This window comes from Pipra filicauda, unplaced genomic scaffold, assembly GCF_003945595.2.
Source record: "Pipra filicauda isolate LSUMZ 115617 unplaced genomic scaffold, ASM394559v2 scaffold66_size7647185_pilon, whole genome shotgun sequence".
In the NCBI taxonomy this organism is placed as follows: Eukaryota; Metazoa; Chordata; class Aves; order Passeriformes; family Pipridae; genus Pipra; species Pipra filicauda.
In genome coordinates, this window is record NW_024104831.1 from 5462858 (window position 1) to 5483133 (window position 20276).

General features: G+C 37.2%; 1 protein-coding gene across 2 annotated transcripts in view; it reads right to left on the reverse strand.

The window, feature by feature from the left end:
• GLCCI1 (glucocorticoid induced 1) overlaps positions 1-20276 on the reverse strand; it is a 53248-nt gene that overhangs the window by 19517 nt on the left and 13455 nt on the right. For both annotated transcript variants that reach the window (XM_027749094.2, XM_027749093.2), the window contains exons 2-3: positions 13664-13815; positions 6254-6340 (exon numbers count right to left, since the gene is read on the reverse strand). In XM_027749094.2, the coding sequence (XP_027604895.1) occupies positions 6254-6340; positions 13664-13815 (239 nt within the window). The remainder of the gene's footprint in view (positions 1-6253; positions 6341-13663; positions 13816-20276) is intronic.

Genomic DNA, 20276 nt, shown 5'->3' on the forward strand with positions numbered 1-20276 from the left:
AGCTTACAAGTACACACACTGTGTGGTTAATTCGAAGCAGTTAAATATATCACTAGTACTCTTGCAAAGCAACTCTGTGGTACAGAATCACTTCAAGTCACTCTTCAAGTGTCAGAGATGACAGTGTGGTTTGGATGGAGCTTTGCTCCAGGCCGTGGAATTTTCCTTGTGATGTTTCTGGTAGCACTCACTAAAGAACAATCTACCTTCGAGGCTTCATATCACCTCTTGCCACAGCTCATTACCCATATTCAGAGAACTGCTACTCAGAAATGGCTGAAAACTTTCATCTTTCAACAACAAACAGTTCAGACTTCCAAAAGGGTCTGAGTATAAAACACATCAAGAAAAACAGAGCTCTAATACAACTGAGTTACTAACACAGATGAGCTACATTTAGAGAACTGGTTCATAATCTCTTGATGAAGGGTGCAACTCAAGCACCATGTTGGAAGAAATTTTGCAGTCTGAAGAGATATTTCATCTCTAAAAAAATAAATTTGTCCAGAACTTCCCCATTCTCCCTGTAGGAGTACCAGCCACTATGAAACCTAACTCCATAGATGAAAAACCAAGCAGGTAAGTATACATACATCTACAAATATTTATGTCTTACATTGGAATGTTGGAGAATGGAGAGAACTGGGAAATAATCTTCATCTTCCCCTTTAAAAATTTAAAAACAGTAGAGAAAAATGATGTCCAGATCAGAAGACAGCTGTGGATAGAGATGGCTGGCTACAATAATAACCAGAAAGCATAGGGAGTGCTGTATATAAATCTTTCACTTCTACTGTGTCTCCTTGATGCTGAATACTTCCTCCTAGTAAAAAGTTAAATGCACTGTTTTCTTTAATTTAAAGGAAATCTGGTTTCTGGGCTTTCCCTAGGAGCACACTATTCAAAAAAACTACCTACACAATTCCACCTCAGAGATCTGGCTGACTGATTTCTGTCACAAATAGCTTGCAAATCTTTGAGAACACAGCCTCTCACTGTACAATTCAGATAGTGAAAGCACTAAATGGAAGAGTGTTGATAGGCTGGTATGTCTCTAGGCTAGCCAAAGCCTTGAAGCTCTGATACTGTGAAAGGAATCATGGATCCCTGCAATTTAAGGTTCTCTCAGCCACCTCAAGACTATGTATATTTTGGCAGACAGTAGGTTCTTGACAGTAACAGACAGAAAGAGTCATCCGGAAGAAACAGAAAGATGAAAAATTGTTGAAGAATTTGACTGTATCTGGAACTGATATGATCACTTAAGCCAAACATGCAATGCAGAGAAGAAATAGATATGCCTTTTCAGAACATATGTCCTTAACCCTGAACTTGAAGGACCATGGATGTCCACGATGTGGTAGTTACCACTGGACAAAAAATGAGAAAGTAAAGATGGGCATATAAATTTCTTATTTATGCTCTGGACATGGGAGACAGAGGCTTGCCAGTACAGGCAACCAGCAAGCAGGCAGTGTTCGCCGAGTATACAAAATCCTCTAAACTAAATTATGCTCCATCTCTTCATCAAGGGGAGATCACAATGAATCTGCCACTTGCTAAAGATAATCCTGAAATTGCAATAGCTTTTTTCTTCTACAAGACTACCTTTTAATTGCTGATTATTCTCTGTCTCAAACTGAAATAAAGTCACTACTACTAACAGGAAGAGGTGCAGTAACAACACGCTCCATTTTCACAGAGCAGTTAAAACAGAAAGGGCTTGGGACACCACTTCCTTCACACGCCCAAGTCCTGACCATGAATGTGACTGGGGCATACACAATAATATTAAGGAACACACGTAAATCAGCACAAAAGATTTGTATCCTAAAGCATCCACTCGTCAAAGACATCAAAGCCTTACACATATGTGCATTTGGGTCCATAAAATATTACAAGTATTTTGGTATACCAATTCAAATGGTCAGCCTTTCTTCTTCCAGCAACCATTCTCTGCAATGTTGCTCATGCATCGGAAAGACTCTTTTCTTCACCTACTTCAAAATAATTTATAAAAAAACCCCAACAACAAAAATCCCCAAGAAAACACAAAGATTAGTGCATCTTATCAGAAATAAACCTACACAAAGTCATTCAGGGCACAAACTTTCAGTTCAGCTTTGATGGTTTACTGTCATACAGCAAAAGATAAGATGACCATCCCAGATTATTAAAAAAACAAGCTAGGAAAAAAACCTATAAATATATTTTTTGCTTGCTGAATATTTTTACAACTCAAAGTGTACTTGAAATAAATACGAATTTTGTCTATGCCACTTGTAATATGCATGCAATAGAATATAACTAATGGCAAAAACCTGAGAAATAACCAAATTACCTTGGTTCTTTACAACACTGGGATAATCTGAATATCCTGGTAATTCTTCCCTTTTGAAGGGACCTAGATGCAGACTATTAATATAAAGGAACATGTCACTCTCCACATGTTCATTAATATTTACCAGTCAACAGGCTGTATTTCTCCAGGTCAGGCTACACAACATGGTAACTTCCTACTGCTGAACAAACCATGAACCCCTTGTTAATGAGTGAGCTCCATCTCATTCATTAGCCATTTGTTAATAAACAAGTTAAGAGTAGGTCAAAGAGCAAAACAAGCATTAGAAATTCACTCTAAACCTTTGAATACAATCTTTCAATTGGTATATGAAAGCACATAAGGCATGCAAGCTCTCATATTGAATTCTCTTTTATTCCCACATCCTTTTCAAGTACTCTGTTGGAGCAGAAGGGACCTTCCAATGGGGGGCTGCTGGTGTCCATGTAACAGGTACAGCACACAGAGCTGCTTAAGGGAAGTGAAGTATCAACTGTCTGAAATATGTCTTTAAAAACCTATACAGAGCAAAAACTACTTGTTTTAAATAGTGGGGTTTTCCCAGTTCTGGGTAAATTTCAGTTCAGGGTAAGCTGTATCTAAAATTGTCCCTGAACAACTTCAAAGAATTTCAAACTAACTCTTCAGGTTGCAAGGGGAAAAAAATACCAGCAGTTCAAACCACTACTTGGTCTGTGTCCAGTACAAAGACTTGAGAGCAATCTCTATCTCTCAGTCAAGATGTGTATCTATTAAAATAACGTTAAAGCAGTTTGGCATTATTTTATGCAAGTTAACTCAAGGCTTTGTAAAATCAAACAGTTCACCCTTTAGAATAAACAAATTTTTAAAAAGTAGATTTTGTCAAGAAATTATTAAAAATGTACACTCTATCATTACAAAGTTCATAGTGACAGCAGGGGACATTTAAATTTTTAATAGACCCACTACAGGAAAGCAAACAGTGGTGTCTCTTTCAGTGCTAGACAGATTCGATCCTAACACATACCTATTTCAATCAAGGGCAAAATAAGCTTCACTACACAAAGTGAAATTCCTTTTTTAAATGGTAATACAGAATTCATTTTCTTGCTTGGGATCTTAAGTCTATACCACACCGACTTTTAGTTTTTATAACGCAGACCTTTTTCAAAGAGCTAACCAGTTGTATTAAACAAATCTATTTGATTGTAACAGTACTCAAACTAACCAAGGAAAAATATTTTTTTAAACTTAATAGCATATTCACTCTTATTTTATCAAAATCAATTAAAATTCTGTGTACAAGTGTTTGGCTAGTTTATGTCAGCAATGTAATAAAAAATACACGCTAAAAATCACTCCATTAATTGCTGAAGCAAGAAAACATGAATCCAAACTCTTAAGACAAGCCAAGGAAACTACACACAGCTACCTACATGTTTACTGTTGAATGCTATGGGAAACAATTCAAAATGCTGAGCAGAACACTGTTACCTACGTTACACATAACAAATGCAGTCGCCCAGGAGAAGGTGATATTTTTATATCCATTACTTAAGCTCTTGCTTTCAGGTGTCCACAGCTTTGCCAAATTTTCTCTGAAGTCTACTATGCAACGTTCTGCTCTCCTATCTCCTTCCCATCAAGAACTTCATTACAAGTAGCAGAGGTGTTTTAAGAATGCGATTCAGAATGAAAAGGGGTCAGAAGAGATTTTTACCATTTTATGTGCCAAAACACATTATTGTAGCTTTTTCCCCAAGAAGCTCTGTTTTCCAGTGCTTTGGATAAAAAAGCCAAACATTTGCCTGGGGGTTCTTTATGCTGCAAAGGTCCCTTGGAAGAATCTTCGCATTTGGTGAAGCTTTAGCAAAAATTTCAGTCTGCACATGTTCAAGAAAGATGTCTGGAACTGGCAGTACATTTACTAGTAATTCTGTCTCTAGTGGGTTTTACAGTTTGAACAGAACTGCCCCAAAGAATTTATCCTTCCAGGAACTGCAGATTACTGTGGCACAAAGAAACTGAGTGCCTAGAAACTGTTAGTATTGAACAAACTCTTAACAGCCCCCATCCCCCAGGCTTAAAGGTGAGCAAAAGGAAAAAGAAAGGGATAAAACAGAAACCAAACAATGCAGAGACAGAACTGATAAGGAGTTGGAAAGTAACAGAGTAAGAGCTCAAACAGGGGAAGGCAGGTGAGTATTGGCTGAATAATAAACACACAATGACACTGGGACTATGAACTTGAGGAACTAGAAGGGCAAGAAAACTGGCCTGAGAAGCTGGAAAAAGGAAAACAGAGGAAGAACTGTAAGCTGGAGAAGACAAAGGCAGGTTTGAGAGTGAACAACCGTTGCAAAGTTTAGATAGAAACAACTCCCTTCCAACACAACCTATTTTGTCCATTGCAGTGTTCTAGCAAAAAAAGGAACTATGAAACACATTGGTCACACATTTCTTATCTTTCTCTTGTGGTCAAGTACATAAAGAGGGTGGCAACCTAGCACAATAGGTCACTGCTATCAACTGGCAGAGACTTGCTTCCATGCTGAAGGTTTCACTATCACTGACAGCCACAGTCCTGTGGCGAAGAAGAGCTGCTTATTGCACAACCCGATAGGGAACTGCCAGAATATGAAGGATAGTGTCTCAGTAAAAGCAAGGAAGTGTTATCCTAGAAAAACAGATGCTACTTCTGTCCATGCCATAATTTCTTCGTGCTGGTGGACTGTTTTAAGCCAAGACTTTTCAGAAACAAAACTCCTTCTGCACTAATTTCTGGTCACTTCATTTGTGATTCTGAGTGCTTCCTCACAGCTGAAGTCATCCAGGCAACTGAAGGCCCATGTACCAACACATCAAGGTTTCATAAGAGGTACTCAGTGAGGTGGGAACAGACAACCCTCTTTGGATTAACCTCTCTTTGGCCCAGCTCCTCATCTATTGCCACCACTGGATTGCAAGGTTATTCTGTATTTGTCAAATCTGATTTTAAAATTAAAGTAATTAAACTCCTTTTGACAACTACTCTTCCTATCAATGGCTTTGCAGAAGGGAACTATATACTGCCTCTAACATTATCTCCTTAGATATTGCTCTCATTTTTGAATGCCCTATTCAACAGGGAGTCAGGAGAGAGGATGCAAGAAGCCTAGAGTACCAGTGAAAAGTTCCACCTCATGGGAACATGCTGCAAGACTCATTTTATAAAAAGAAAAGCGCGGTTCTTGAAGAGAGGCTACACACTTCCTGACAGTGGCATGATGCCAAATGTAGGCCACTTATTAGGTTCTGGACAGACCTAGTTACATAAACTCTAGACAAAACGGAGGTTATTGGGAAAAAACTGTAACACTGTCATTTCAGCTGATCTGGAGAACATTTTACTATATCTACTTTCTCATGATGCAAATCCACTTCCCTTTTGGTGGGTTCTTCCTAGTTGCAATTGCAGTCTATAGCAAAATATGTATGATTAAAGTGCTCATACCATTACTGTACCAACACTTTTTCATTTTTGAAAGTGGTGTCCTCTCTATCTCTAACCTAAAACCTGAACAACATTTCTAAACAAGAATATGCTAACATACCACCTTACACTCTGCCTCCTTCAGGAGAGCATCATTAAAGAATAGAAAGCTAATTAAGGTAACCCTGAACAGAAAAATTAGTAAGCAACAAGTTGGTTCCTCAATGCTCACTCCGACCACTCTTTCACAGCAGAAACTTCATAGTATGCAGGGAGAAATTTCAACAAGCATAAAATAAGAATCACTCGTCAAAACTACTCTTACGTTGGAGGTAAAATCTGTTTCAAAAGCAACAAAGGGGAGGGAAAGGGTGCAGTTTCCTGGACTCCAGATAGGGCTTAAAAAACGTCTTGGGCTTATCAAAACTTGAAAAGCTCCACTTTGCAAAACTTCTCACCTCTTTCAGTTGATCAGCACTTCCCCATGATGCTGAGCGCTGATGTGATCTCTTTTCTGCTCCTTCTTCAGCCCAACAGCTGGGTGTCTAGAGGGGAAAAAAAAAAAAGAAAATACACTGTACTTAATTCTCCAGGTAAGAAAAACTTCTGGCACAAATTACTGCTTTACCATTTAAGCAGCATCAGAGTTTAGGCATTATACATGAAGAATAAACTTCAGAATCTGATATGCAGCAGTAATAGTCTCAATAAATAAAAAGCAATATAAAAAACCAAGGCTTTGTAAACTTGCATTTACAAAGCATGAGGACAATGCACGTTACTGAAGAAGCAATCAGAGGCCTGGCAATCCCAGAGACCATTCTGCTCAGGAAGGAAGCTGGACACCACCTTGGGGAACACCACAAAACCAATGCCTGCAGCTCCTTGTTGCCCTGCAAAGGTAGGTGGGAGCAGCCCCCCAGGGCCAGGCCACCCTACACAAACGTGCCAGGCCAGGCATGGTACCATCATGCACAGAACTGTAATTTCAGAGCACTGGCTACACCTTCACAACCACCACACTGCCACAGTATTATACAGCCTACAGCCCCACACCTAACTCATCAGTGCTAGTATTTAATGTGATCGGTCTCTCTGTGTGCACAGGGCTACATATCCCACTTGTGTTTTCTGCACTTTCCATGGTTTCAGCAGGGCTTTTTCTCTGTTATTTTTACACCATCAGGAATATGTCACCCAAAGGCCCAGTAAGCTGTGTGGATGACCAGAAAGCAAAACTGAAAAAATCTGTACTGAACTTTTTGCTGCATGTTCCCAGACAAGAAAAAACAAGTCCTTATATAAAATATTAAGAGTTTTGTGTGCTTGTTACATGATTCTGTCATATAATACCCCCTTCTATTTGAGTGTGGGGAAGAAACCAGGAAGGTAATATGGTTATTGAAAAAAAAATAAATCAAAAGTGAAGAGTTAAAACAGCTACTTAAAAATATGTGGAAAACACAGATGTGCCTTAGCCAGGCAATCCTTGACTCTCATCACCCAAAGCACAGCCTCTGTCACATGAGTCTGCTAACTGTGTGTGCATCCACTTGCTCTGCATTTTAACACAGCCACGTTCTAAGTAATTACTTGTTTTTTGCAGACTGGGTACTTACCATCTCCCTGAAATGTGTGAAAACCATTGTGTTGGTTTTAAATGGTTTTTAAAACATTGAAGTGGCTTGTAGATTTCTAAGGAACTAGAGAAAATGGGAAAAATTTGGTTCTTTTTCAGAATCATGGGCTTTCACAACCTATTACAACTTACTTTCCAATTTAAATTGTTCTTTTCTTACAGTATTTTACTACATCCCAAGTACAGCTGGAACCATACAATTATACAGAAACAGAAAACTAGCAATGCAAAGGGAATTTTATGAAAATTTATCTTCCAAAGAGTGTTTTCTGAATACAATACTGCTCCATAATTTGGAGAACAACTCCAGGATGAAGGAGAAGCAGGCATTTGGGGTGTTTAAATACTTACTTGTAGTGCAGGAGGGTATAGCAGGGATCACTACAAACTCACAGCCTTTCAACTACATCTTAATAAAGAGAAAAGATACCAAGAATCTAAAAACCCAAAGTGACTTTCTCAACAAAGAGAAGTACACTGTTCAAAAACAAAACAAATATGTAGAAAGCAAGAGCTTGCTTGTATTTTTTAATAAGCACAGACACTGATCCAGATAGCAAGGACAAAAAATAAAGTAGTAACAACACCCTGAAGACCTTCAGCAACACCACCAGTGACTGTTAGCAGAGAGGTAAGACTTCTTATATTGCAGTTGAAAATCAAAAGTAAAAATTAGAAAACATCCATTCATTTAATACTAAATTTTGTACTTTCTCAAGTATGCTTTGACATTCTCTTCCACTCAAATACTACCTCCCTTGAGACAAAGATTACATGGTTGCTTCCACCTCTGGTAAATTGAGTCCAAACACAAGCTTTCAATAATATATATACACCATCGGTATACAGGGGGTAGACTCTTTGTGAGCCTCAATTTTATTAGCAGCATTAGATTACAAATACTATATGATCTTTCTAGCACAGTATTGAAGTCAGGCAATGTTATATTACTGTGCTATTTGGAATCAGATGGAAAAAAAGAAAAAGCATTAAAAAAATAACATAAGCGGGTACCAGAATATTATAGCGAGCTAGTCCTCCTCAAACCCTAGAAAATGCTGTTTCTAATTTACTGTAATCCACATTATATGAAGATTAGTTTGGGGTTCATAACCCCAAATCTTGATATTCGAGCAAAAGCTTTTAAAAAAGCAAAACAAACAGAAGCATTTCAGACTTGCTGCATTCAAATAGAAATTCTGTTTTTTAAAGTTTAGCTCACGTATGACCACCTCGTATCTCATTTAAATGCTGTCAATTTAGATCACAAATAAAATGGAGGTGTATGGCACCCATGATCTGTCACATTTCATGAAAACTGTTTTCTCATCTTTATTTACAACTTCCACAAAACAGGCTTATCCATGGAAGCCTTCACTCGAAGCTGCAAGTGTACTTCCCATGCGTTAAACATATTAAAAAATAATGGAAGTAAAAATATAACTCAAAATCGTGTTCGAAGAAAAATGCCCGAGTCACAATAAACAAAACCAAAGTTGCCACATCTCAAGTCAGGAACACAGTAAGAGAGGTCAGGCACTACCTGCAAAACTGGTAATAGTTCAGAGCAGAAGCAAAAGTATGCATCACACAAGTATGCACTGAACTTCATGAAGGAGGATTAATCCTGGAAGTCTGAGAAACTAAGATTTTAGGAGAACGTTGAAAATATTACATAACACATGCTGCAGCTACAAGAGGTGGATGACTAGTTTTCAAACTGTGAAGGTTCGTGGTCCACTTCAGCTGACACGTGGGACAGGACGTGCTGAAAACACCATATATGGTTGGTCTCTTAGTCTTCACGTAAACCTCAATTACCATCATTCTAACTCACCCAGCCCCTTAGAGATGAGCACTTCTTCCAATACATTAAGTAATTCTGCCTTGCTTTTCCACCCATGTCAGGGACATACACCTACATTCTTTCCACTTCAATTAGATCAGAATGACTGCATAGAATACCAACCTACTTAAATCTAAAATAAGACTGAATTACTCTAAATGTCTCACATTTTATTGACAGTCCTTCCCTTCAATTACAATACCTAGCCTGCATCCCAGAATATCTACACAAGTCTAGGTTTTACAGGGGAAGCAGTAATGTTTTTGAAGAAATTCCACATTCAGAAGAAACCCAAGAGCAACACTAGAAGATAAAACTGATGGGTTTTCAGATATTTCCAATGTATTCAAAGGCCCTCTAGAAATTTTATAGAAAGAAATGGCCTAAGGAGTTAGAAGTTAATTTGACTGCAGATGATAACTCCTAAACATAAGACAGGTTAAGTAAAGTTAGAATGATAAATTCATAGCTCTATGACACCTGTATCTTCTTCCCTGTAACTTCCGTCCAAAGTACATCATTAAATTATCTCATAAAAACAATGACAACTAATACACCAATAAAAAAGTTTCATGGAATTGAGCCTCTTGGTTTATGATGTTCATTTTAGAGCAAAAAAATTTCTACCCAGAAGGAAAAAAAAAAGTGTCTAATGAGGGCTAACTACATTAAAGCCTTGACCTACACGTAAGAAAAACATATTTTAGCCAAGCATTTCAACCTAATAACTCTGTATTATTCTTTAGATGAGAGAGAAACAAAAATTCTGAGAGCCATTTTGCAAACTGCCTTCATTTGTGTAATACCTAATTGCCATATACAATGAGAAAGGCATATCCAACAATACTGGACTCCAGTTTAAGTTGTCAGTTGGAAATCACTGGCTAATATTCCATTTGGTCATTTGTTCATTTCTTTGCATTATTTAGATTGAGAAAGATTACATAGACCAACTTTAACTGGCAATATTTAACTGGCATCAACATCATGTTTATCTCTAATCTCTCCTTTTTAATTTTGTAAGTATCTTTTATATTATTTAGCTGCTGTCAAATAATTATATTAATCAACTCTGACAATTATCCAAATGTTTCTGAAGATTTCAAGGTTAGGGATAACCATTTGAACATTGAATTATTCCATACACTGTGAAGGGTGATGAAGCATGAAGAAGTGGTGTACAAAATTGCTCCCAACAGAGACAGAAAAAACGGGGAAGAAAGCTATACTGAGTTTTAAATGACCTTAATGAAAAGTTCCGATTTTACAAAAAGGAGTGGAAAGTAGGACTGTGGAAGAGCTCAGGAAGGGGATCACAAAGTATATCAACACATGTACCTTCATATAATAGAAAGTTTACCTGTATTTCTGAAATACTTAAAACACTACTAAATAAAACTGCATACCTCTAATTATCCAAAACATGCTACTTCCTAAAGATCAGTTAGTTCTGTGTGTATGCAAACATACATACACTAATATAAACACATGCAGAATTCTGAGAAATACTGAACAGTATAAGTATCACAATGCATAGTGTAACAGTATATTTTTCCAAAAGCAAATGTAACAACCTCACTTCTCTATTTTAAATCAAAACATTTGAGGTAAGTAAGAGGGACACACAGAAGTATGAACCAGAGCTCCTATTCTCCAAGATGCAACAGAAACTAAACAAAACAAAATTCTGTTCCCTCTATTTAAATAGTGAGATATTGTTGATTTCTTTTTAATCGTGGTTTTATTTTAGAAAAAGAAGTGTTTTATTCATGAGCATTATATAGGTTGAAAGAACTTAAGTGGGGAACAAGGACTTGGAATAAAACTCATTGAGGGCTCATCTGATCACAGTGAAGACCAGAAACTGACTGTCTTTTTTTAAAAACAAGAATTCTAAGAACAGCCATAATCATCACCTTAACAAAACTGCACAGAATTTGGATTTTAAATTAGTTTAAATTAAAATTTGGATTTTAATTAGGGACTAAAGGTACCCTTGAAAAAGAAATAATTATTCCACCTACAATGTAAGTTATATTGACAGCATTGTTCACGAGTTTAGAAGTAAAACAAGAGATAATTTATTCCCCAATGAAACATGCTCATAAAAAAATAGTTTACTGATTTCCATTATCTTTTTTAATTTATTTCGTTTGTAACATCTTCCATTCTGCTAAACTACCAAGTGTTATTATTTTTAGGTAGTGTACACTATATGAAGTCCCATGACTTAAACTACTACTTAGCCAACAAACATGAAGCAGCAGAAGCACTTGTGCTGGTACTCAGGCAAAGTACAAGGCTTTAATTTAATTTAACTTAATTTGCCATGCATGCATCCTATCAACAACTTGGAAATCAACCTTAGTTCTTGAAATTAGATATACTTCAAACTACACAGAGCTCAAACAATAGAAAACCACACACACAACCAAAACATAAGACAATGTTTTATGATCATCTACAAGCCTCTCTAGGAGCGTTTCATTTGAAAACAAAACAAAAAACCAAACTGGAAATCACTGTGCAAATCACTATGCTTGTTCCACTTCACATATTCATATGGTCCCAAGTAGTGACTCAACCTAAACACTGATACATGCTCGAGTTTGGCTAACATAATTCTTTGTTAGAAGATATCCACCAACCCTGCTCCTATCCCTTTGAAATAATACTTTAACTTGCAATGACAACAGTACTGCCTCTCTTCTCTGTTACATTTGATTATGCTGAAAAGGTAAAACTTCAGTTTCTGAATGAGGCAAAGGGAGGCAGCCAACAGTTCACATAACCTAAACACTTACTTGAGCTCACTAAGAAAGCAATTTTACTGCCAAATACTTGAAGCTCAAATATTTATAGAACAAGTTTGTTTATCTTTTCTGTAACTGGTGAAAAGGTTTGTTTGTGAATGTTAAAATATTCTATATTTTCTATTCATAACAGTACTTGCAAAGTTTGATATGGATATACGTTTTAAGAGAGGGGTTGAGAAATACGATAACTACAAAGCAGGCTACTGAAAATCTCCTAAGTAGAAATTATGGTTTCAAACCAGAAAAGATCTTCAAGGAATAGTATTGTAAAAGGAAGGCACCTTGAAAGCCAGTCCAGGATTTAGAGCTTTTTAGGTAAATCTTTCATGACAGTAAATATGACTGCTGCTTCTTTTTTGCTAAAACTGACTGTTTTTAAAATAAATAAGCAGGACATGAAGACAGCATTTTCTTAAAGGGTCCCATACAGTTCCTAAAAATTTTCTTGGAACATTTTAATCATCAGACTACCAAGTTCATTAAATAAGATTTCTGAAACATACAGATAGATCTTTTTTCTTTTCTAAGTATTCTATGCTTATCTTTCCCCCATCAGAGGACTTCCTGTGTTGCATTACACCGTATTTTGAAGAGATGAAGAAAATTATATCTACTTGTCCAGAAAACTTCAGTATTACACAAAAAACTAGAATCACAGAACCTATTTAAAGATCCACAACTATGGACCAGAATCACAGCACAAGAGATAAGCAACTAATTAAAAACCATCCCTACACAGCCTATAGACTGAAAATACAACCAAAGAGAGTTAGTTTCTTTTCATTTCCAATTTAGTTTGGAACACAAACTCAGATGACTGATGACTTACTCCATATCCCAACAGCACTGCTGAAAAATAAAGAATGCAGCTCCTCTGCTAATAATTTGGGAGGGTTAGAATTATGTGGGTTTTATTTGTTTGACAGTGATTATCTTTGACGGTAACAAGCTCCAGGATGAGGAGGAAGTAGGCAAGAAACAACATTCACCTTTCTAGCCAAAGAGCAGTATGAATGCCACAGCAGCCCACCTGCCAGAGGTTCCTGCTAAGGACAGAGCCCTGAAGAGAATCCAAGGCTATCAAAAGGGTATCAGGCCATCAATAACCTCAAGTTAGCCTTCCCTCAATTCCCCCCCGGACACAAATACACTTTTTGAGACTGGCAGATTTTTTACCCCGATTTAGTAAACTCTTTAGTTTGTCAGCCACTGCTATATGGAATTTTTTTCTTTTTTTTTTTAAATAGCACTCAGCATAATTTTGCATATAGCAGCTTAAAAATAAACCAGATACAAGGCTGAGATGGAAATCTGCTTATTTAGCCTCAACAGATCTGCCCACATACCGAAAATTATTTTTAATAACTGTTTTCTAAAAGCATAAAAATATTAACATCACACACCATGTTACTGCATTGACACTGCTTAAAAAAAGACTACCGTACCCTATTTTAGGGTTTCATATTTATAGTAAGATTACGTGAATCCACATTTCTTCAGAATTAAATTGAGTAGACATCAATTAATTATTTGAAACATCTCTGTTGTCTTGTTTTACAGCTTTTACCTGAGTAGATTTATCTTTCATACATGAAGGGTAGTGTACATGGGGATCACGTGGCCACTGTCCTGTGAGGTAAGGTCCTGTTATTGTGTCCAAAGAAGAAGTTCGCCTTATGGTACCAGAAGTTCTGATTTGCTGGGATTTTGGCCTGTCCACTGTAGAAAACCAGAACAAAACCAACAAAAAAGTCAGGCTAAATTTGATGTGAAATGTTAAAAGCTAGCTATGACAAATAATGGCAAGAACACATCAGAAACCTTTGTCTCAATGCCAAGCTGAAAAGAATGCCATCCCATCAAAGCAAATAAAAGACAAAGAAGAAAAACAAATACAAAAGAGAAAACAGTCACAAAACCCCCAATGCTTAAAGTGTTTATATCTGCAAAGAACTGGGCTACTTACGCTATATATTTTCATCAACAAAAAACATCAAGCAAATTAAATACAGTGATGATGCAATTCAGGAAAGCCAGACACACAGAAATAGAAAATATAACATAGTATAACATTAAGTTAGCTTGCTTAGCTTTCTAAATACTAAAACACAAACCATGACAAAAATTATGGTTCTTAAGAAGATGTACATCCAATTTATTGCTCTTGTGTACGTCATTCCATATTATTTACAAGATCCCACTACAGGCCTTAGCAAGTTGAGAGCATGACTGTGTCTTTCCCTCTGACAGAGCTCGGTTCAAAGCAGCTGCCTTGCTCGCTTTTGCTCATCACAGTGCCTGTACTTCTTGACTCCTTCCTGGACTTCTCTCCCCATACACCTAGATCATGGAACACTTCTTGCATTTCGTTTGGAAAACAGAGTGTGGGGTGATTTGTGAGATTGATGTGGGAAAGAACAGTTTTAGACCATGTTCTCTTGATCATCCTGCTTTGTCCTTTAGACAAAATTACTTCATATACTCATTTTCTAGACTTCACATTAACCAACCTAAGCCCTACATTGCAGCTACTGTCTGTTTTCCTCACCCCTACTAAAATAAATTAGCAAGTATGCTAATTTCCAAATTAATCATGTGCTATGCACTGATCTGACCCACCAAAACCCTACTCACTGCTCAGAACATGAGAGCAGACCTGCTGGCACACTTCTGAATACAAACATGACCACTGGCCTTCACAAGCATTTTCAATATCACCTAGAACTGATGGATCTCCAAAGGCTGAGTCAATCATCAATGTGGTATGTAACATTCAGAACAATTATTTGGGTATAGCTTGCACTAATACAGCATGGTTATAGATATATGAACATGACAATGTTAAAACAGACCATTTTAGACAAATATAAGCCACTGAAACACTTCATTAGCTACTCATTTCAAGTGAAGAATTCTAAATAATGGCATGAATTGGACATATGGTAATACATCATGCTGCCCTTTATGCAATATAATTGTTCTGACTACCTTAAATATAAATCAAATCCCTACCATTTCAAACAGAACTATCCTTACAGAATTCTAATTGTGACCAATATGCATTTTAAGAAATATCTTTGAACAATTAAAAGCAGCATGAAATCCAAAATAAAGATGACAAATTTTAAAAACGAAACTAGTTTTTACATTTGCACTGAAACACAAGTGTACCTAAGGGGTACACAGCTACAAAGCATTCTTCCAACTGTCCTTGTCATGCTATGGCACTACGCTACTCTCTTAGGTAGCCCAAGTTTTGAAAATTTCTCAAAAACACTTTTTAAAATAAGTTAGAGACAATGCACAGATAAACAGGCAAAGACAATGTCTGAAGATGAGGAAATAAAGACTAAGTATACCTTTGCAAACTTTACATTTAAAAAGTCTTGCTGCCAAAAGAAACCAACCAAGAAAGCACAAGCCCAAAAACCACAAATAAAATATATACAATCAGATAATGAGCTAAGGTCTGTGTCTTGTTCTACACCCAGAGGAAAGGCAACAGCAATCCCATAACGACTAACATAATACCATTACAACACAACAGAAAAAAAAAAAGCACTACCAAAAGTTACTACATTTTTGTTTTTCCATGGTAATCTTGGAAGTGGACTGCAGGACACTGTCAAACCCTAAAGCCAGGAAAACAAAAACTTGAAGACATGGTTTAAAAAGTCCCTACTCTTCTTCAGCATTCCTATGACTTACAGGAAACAAACCACTTCTCAAATGCACGAACCAATTCAAGTTAACACTAATTTAATGCCATCCCTATTCCACTGTTGTCTACGCTCTTTCCATTGCCTTCAAGACGGCATGCACAGATATGTGAATCCACCTACTACAGTGATTCACTGAGTTAAACATAAAGACAACTAAAATGCATTCCCTCAAAGTCATAAATACACAGTTTTCCCCATGACAGGCAGAGTTGACATAACAGAATGGGCAGAAACAACCCCAGGAGAGCGAGAAGGAACAGCAAGGCTGCAGCAGCATTGAGTTCTGTTCAATAATAGTTTCGGCTCCTCCCCCTTGATATCATTAGATCATAAAAAACACAGAAAAAGGGATCTGTAAGCATGAAATTTGAAGGGACATCTACAAATTAGCATTTGACAAACTGTCTTGTACAGTAATGTACTTAGAGATGACAGGATGTCACAGAGAGCAGCATTGTACTGGACCACAACAGTGGCACATCAGATCAGCTTAAACTGATCTCTAAATATTAAACCTGCTCTCAGGATTTATTTCTTAATCTTGCTTTTCTCACCTCATCCTAAGTCTGGCTTCTCACTATGCTAGGGAGCTACTACAAAACTTTCACTTCTCCCCAAACTTTCATTATCAATGAAATGTTGATGCTACTGTCATGAATATCCTTCTCCAGACCAAATCACTTTCTCTGGATAGAAAATTAATGCTTCTCACAGAATCAAGTACCATCTGACAGCTGAAGCACTTCAACAGCTCCTGGACACAGCCAACACACTTCAGTATTCAAAAAGGCTTCAACACTATCAAGACATCTCTAAAGTTATAGACTGATTTTATGCAAGTTTCAGACTACACCTCATCTGACAATATCTAAGCATATGAATGAGTGAGTAAGAAGGATTCTATTGTCTTCCTCAGTAACATCTAACACATATCACAAGAAGCTCAGCTCTACCTCCAGAACAGGTGAACTTGGGAGAACAGCACTGAAGCAGTGTAATGTTACCTGAAAAAGTCAGCTAGAAATTAGAAAAGCAAAATATAAGCTCGCAGGAAGGTAAAATACCCCATGTGTTATTTAAAATATGACACAAGAGCCTACTGCTACACTATTCTAGTTATAAATAACATTACACAGAATGACAGAAGGGTCCACCTCAATACTACAGTCGGTGAAATTCGGCATGATCCTACCTCCCAGCAGGAATCAACTAAAATAAACTGCATGAAATCACAGTTCTGCATGCTGGATTGAGAGCAAAGAGAATCCTAGTTATACCACCTAGACTGACTGAAAAAAGGTTTTCATTTCTCTGACAGCAAAATGTAATTCAGTAAGAGACTAACACGACAGTTCTTTTGAAAAGGACATAGGGCTCAAATAAAACCATCTGCTACAGCTCTAAAATGAAGAGCTTACCTTCCCATCCAGCATAGAGGCAGCTAACCTGTGCATAATCTGAAAGCCATGTTCACAGTCCATTTTTAGCTTAAAGAATGCTTTGTGCCACACGTACATGGAGGAAAATCACCTGCAGCTGAAGAGCACTGGCAGCATTATAAAAACTGCTTCAGCTAAATCCAACAGAACTTGTCTGTCAGCATCTTTTCTTCCCATCTTTCTCTCAGCAGCGAGCAAATGCTGTTCAAGTTTGGCAAGAACTTTTCCATTCACATCCTTGCATGGATATAACCAGCTTCAAAAGACTGAATTACCTTAGGAACTTCTCAGATGACAGAGACTCTTCTCAAGTTGAGTCAAAAACATGAAGTATTAATATTGTCATCTCATGATTGATGTCAGCTAATTGTGACACTCTCTCGCCATAAGATTAGACAACATTCTTGCAGTAAGATCTTGATTCTTCTCTTGAAAGTTTGTTTTAACTTAAACTATCAAGCCAAGAAGCCAAGTTATGACATCATGAAATATCAGTACTAAATTCCACAATAAAGTTTCATGAGATGTTTCTCTTCAGTTTAGTTACCAGCACTCTACACAACATTCTGGTTAAGAGCTACTACTGAAGTGAGTCCCAAGCTTAGGACTCATCCATTCCTGAAGAATTTCAGATTTTACATATGAAATGAATATTAATTCCAAAAATACTCAAGACTCTTGGAAGTTCTCACTTCAGTGGACATCCCCAGTCTGCTTAAGACACTCTTCAAGAGCCACGAAGTCAGAGTTCTAGCGTCCAGTTTGAAAGATATGCAGAGACTGTATATCACCCTACGGACGAGTATCAGGTATTTCTAGAGCATTCCTACCGGACATGACAACAAATTTACAACAATCTACAAACCCAACCAGATGCAGAAGTGTCTGTGTGAATGCCTCTTAAATAATGAAGCACCTGGGAATGCAGTCCAAGAAATCATAAACTAGAAATGGAAAGCTGAATATTAAAGAATGGTGACCTTTAAGAAGGATGGCCCAACACCACTTAGGTCACAGTTCCCACAGCAGCTACTGATGACTGTCACACACATCTAGCTAAAATTCCCCTCTTCTGTTACACCTTGTTCAAGCATGAAAGATGGACACCTCTCCTCTTCCTTGCTTTGGACAGCGATTCCTTGAGTACCACAACAAGCAGATTTTCAGATTCAAGACGAGTAAGTCTAGGACAAGTCTGGGCAAGGGGTTTTGCCTTTCTGTTTGCTTTTTAAGCAAGTATATAGTGACACTGCACTGATTCCTGAATGTATATCTGATTGGTCTTTTCTGCTCTGATTATATAGGTAGATGGTCAAACTGGTGCATGTTTATTTGCAGAACTTGTCTCTATGACTTTGCGAGGAAAAAGACTGAATAATGGGGATTTAGAGGCCATTCCAAAAAATATTTCAATCTTCACTCTCAAGAAGGCTTTTCTCTTGTAACTGGAGCCAAAATCTCTCATGAAAAAGATTAACAAGGGATTTGGGGTACCCTGAAGTTTTACTCCAGAGGACAGATCTACTGGCTCAAAAGACATTTCCCATTTGCCAGTGACTGACAGACTTGTTTCTGACCCAATCTGCAAACTGGTTGAATGACTGCATTAATGGTTCAGAGCACACTGTTTCCCATGTACTGTTCATAGAAAATAACTAAAAATAGGATTTTAAATAGCATCTTAAAAAAACCACTACACTCTAATATGTAATTGAAAAGACGTGAAGTTACTGCACTTTCCTTCATAATTTCAAATTATACAGCTTAATATCTTTAGTAGCTTAAAACAAAGCAAAACACTAGCTTTTTCAAACATTTAAAATGCAGTACAATATTTTGCTACCAAAATTATACTTGTAAGAGGATATAAGAAGACACAGTCATTTTAAGTTACCTTCTGATACATCTCTAAAAGTACTGTACATTCAGCTCCATACAACGTCTGTCTTCATTATGTGCACCACATTGGTTTTGGTTCAGTTGTACCAACTTCAGAAATTATTCCCAAGTTTCTATTTTTAGAAATCAAGAGAGAGAATGACTAAAAATGAAGAGAGAATGACATTCTGAAGTAAATACTCTAAACAGACTGACACAATCCACTCTTAATTTCCTCTCATTATCCTAACTGAATAAAAAAGGCACAGAACAGCACCATAATCTAACCAAGGTTCCAAAAACCAAACTGAACAAGCAGAAAACAAGATCTCTCTTGATGAGATCTAAGATCTTTTCAGAAATCCAGGTCCATAAATTATGTTCTTTCTACATGCAAAAATCTTCAGGGGAGAAAAAAAAATAAAGAGGGGAACTAGTCTTCCACACAGATCATTCTACAGTTTGGTAGTCGGGGTAGATTTGGTTTTGTACCTGACAAGGCTTATGAGGATTCAAACTGAACTGCATAAAACACAAGTCTGTGAAGACAGGAGGTAGCCTGTACTGGGAAAACAAAGTAAAACAAAACTAGCTTGGTGCTTCAAAGGAAAATCGTACACACTGACCCACAGTACAGGACTTAGAAATCAACCACATTGCTTTGTCTTTTATCAATATGACTAACACATCTAGAGAGGGAAGAGGTCTTCTCATTAGTCACTGAATCCAACCAGCATACCAAGGCATTTCCTTCCATCAAATAGGCTTCATGCACAACCCTTCAAGGACACATAGCTCCATTCACCTAACTGCACATACAAGAAGGCACAAGGCACAGAGCTAGGCTACAGATACCCAGAGGAAGTGGGACACGTTGGATGAATTTACTGGCATATTTCACTGGACCTACAGCTGACTCAATCTTGGTTTCCTATGCATGTATGTTGAAGTGAGGTCTCTCCTCCTGTCCCTTATTCCTCTCAATTACAGATCAAGTAAAACGTGACTGCAAATATCTTTCAGAAGTCAGATTTTGTTCACAGCAAAACTCCCCTGTTTAAAATCAACATTATCCTTAAGATCAAACATAGAAAGAACGCTCTAATCTCAGTAAGAAAAGTAAACAAACCATCTGGCAGAA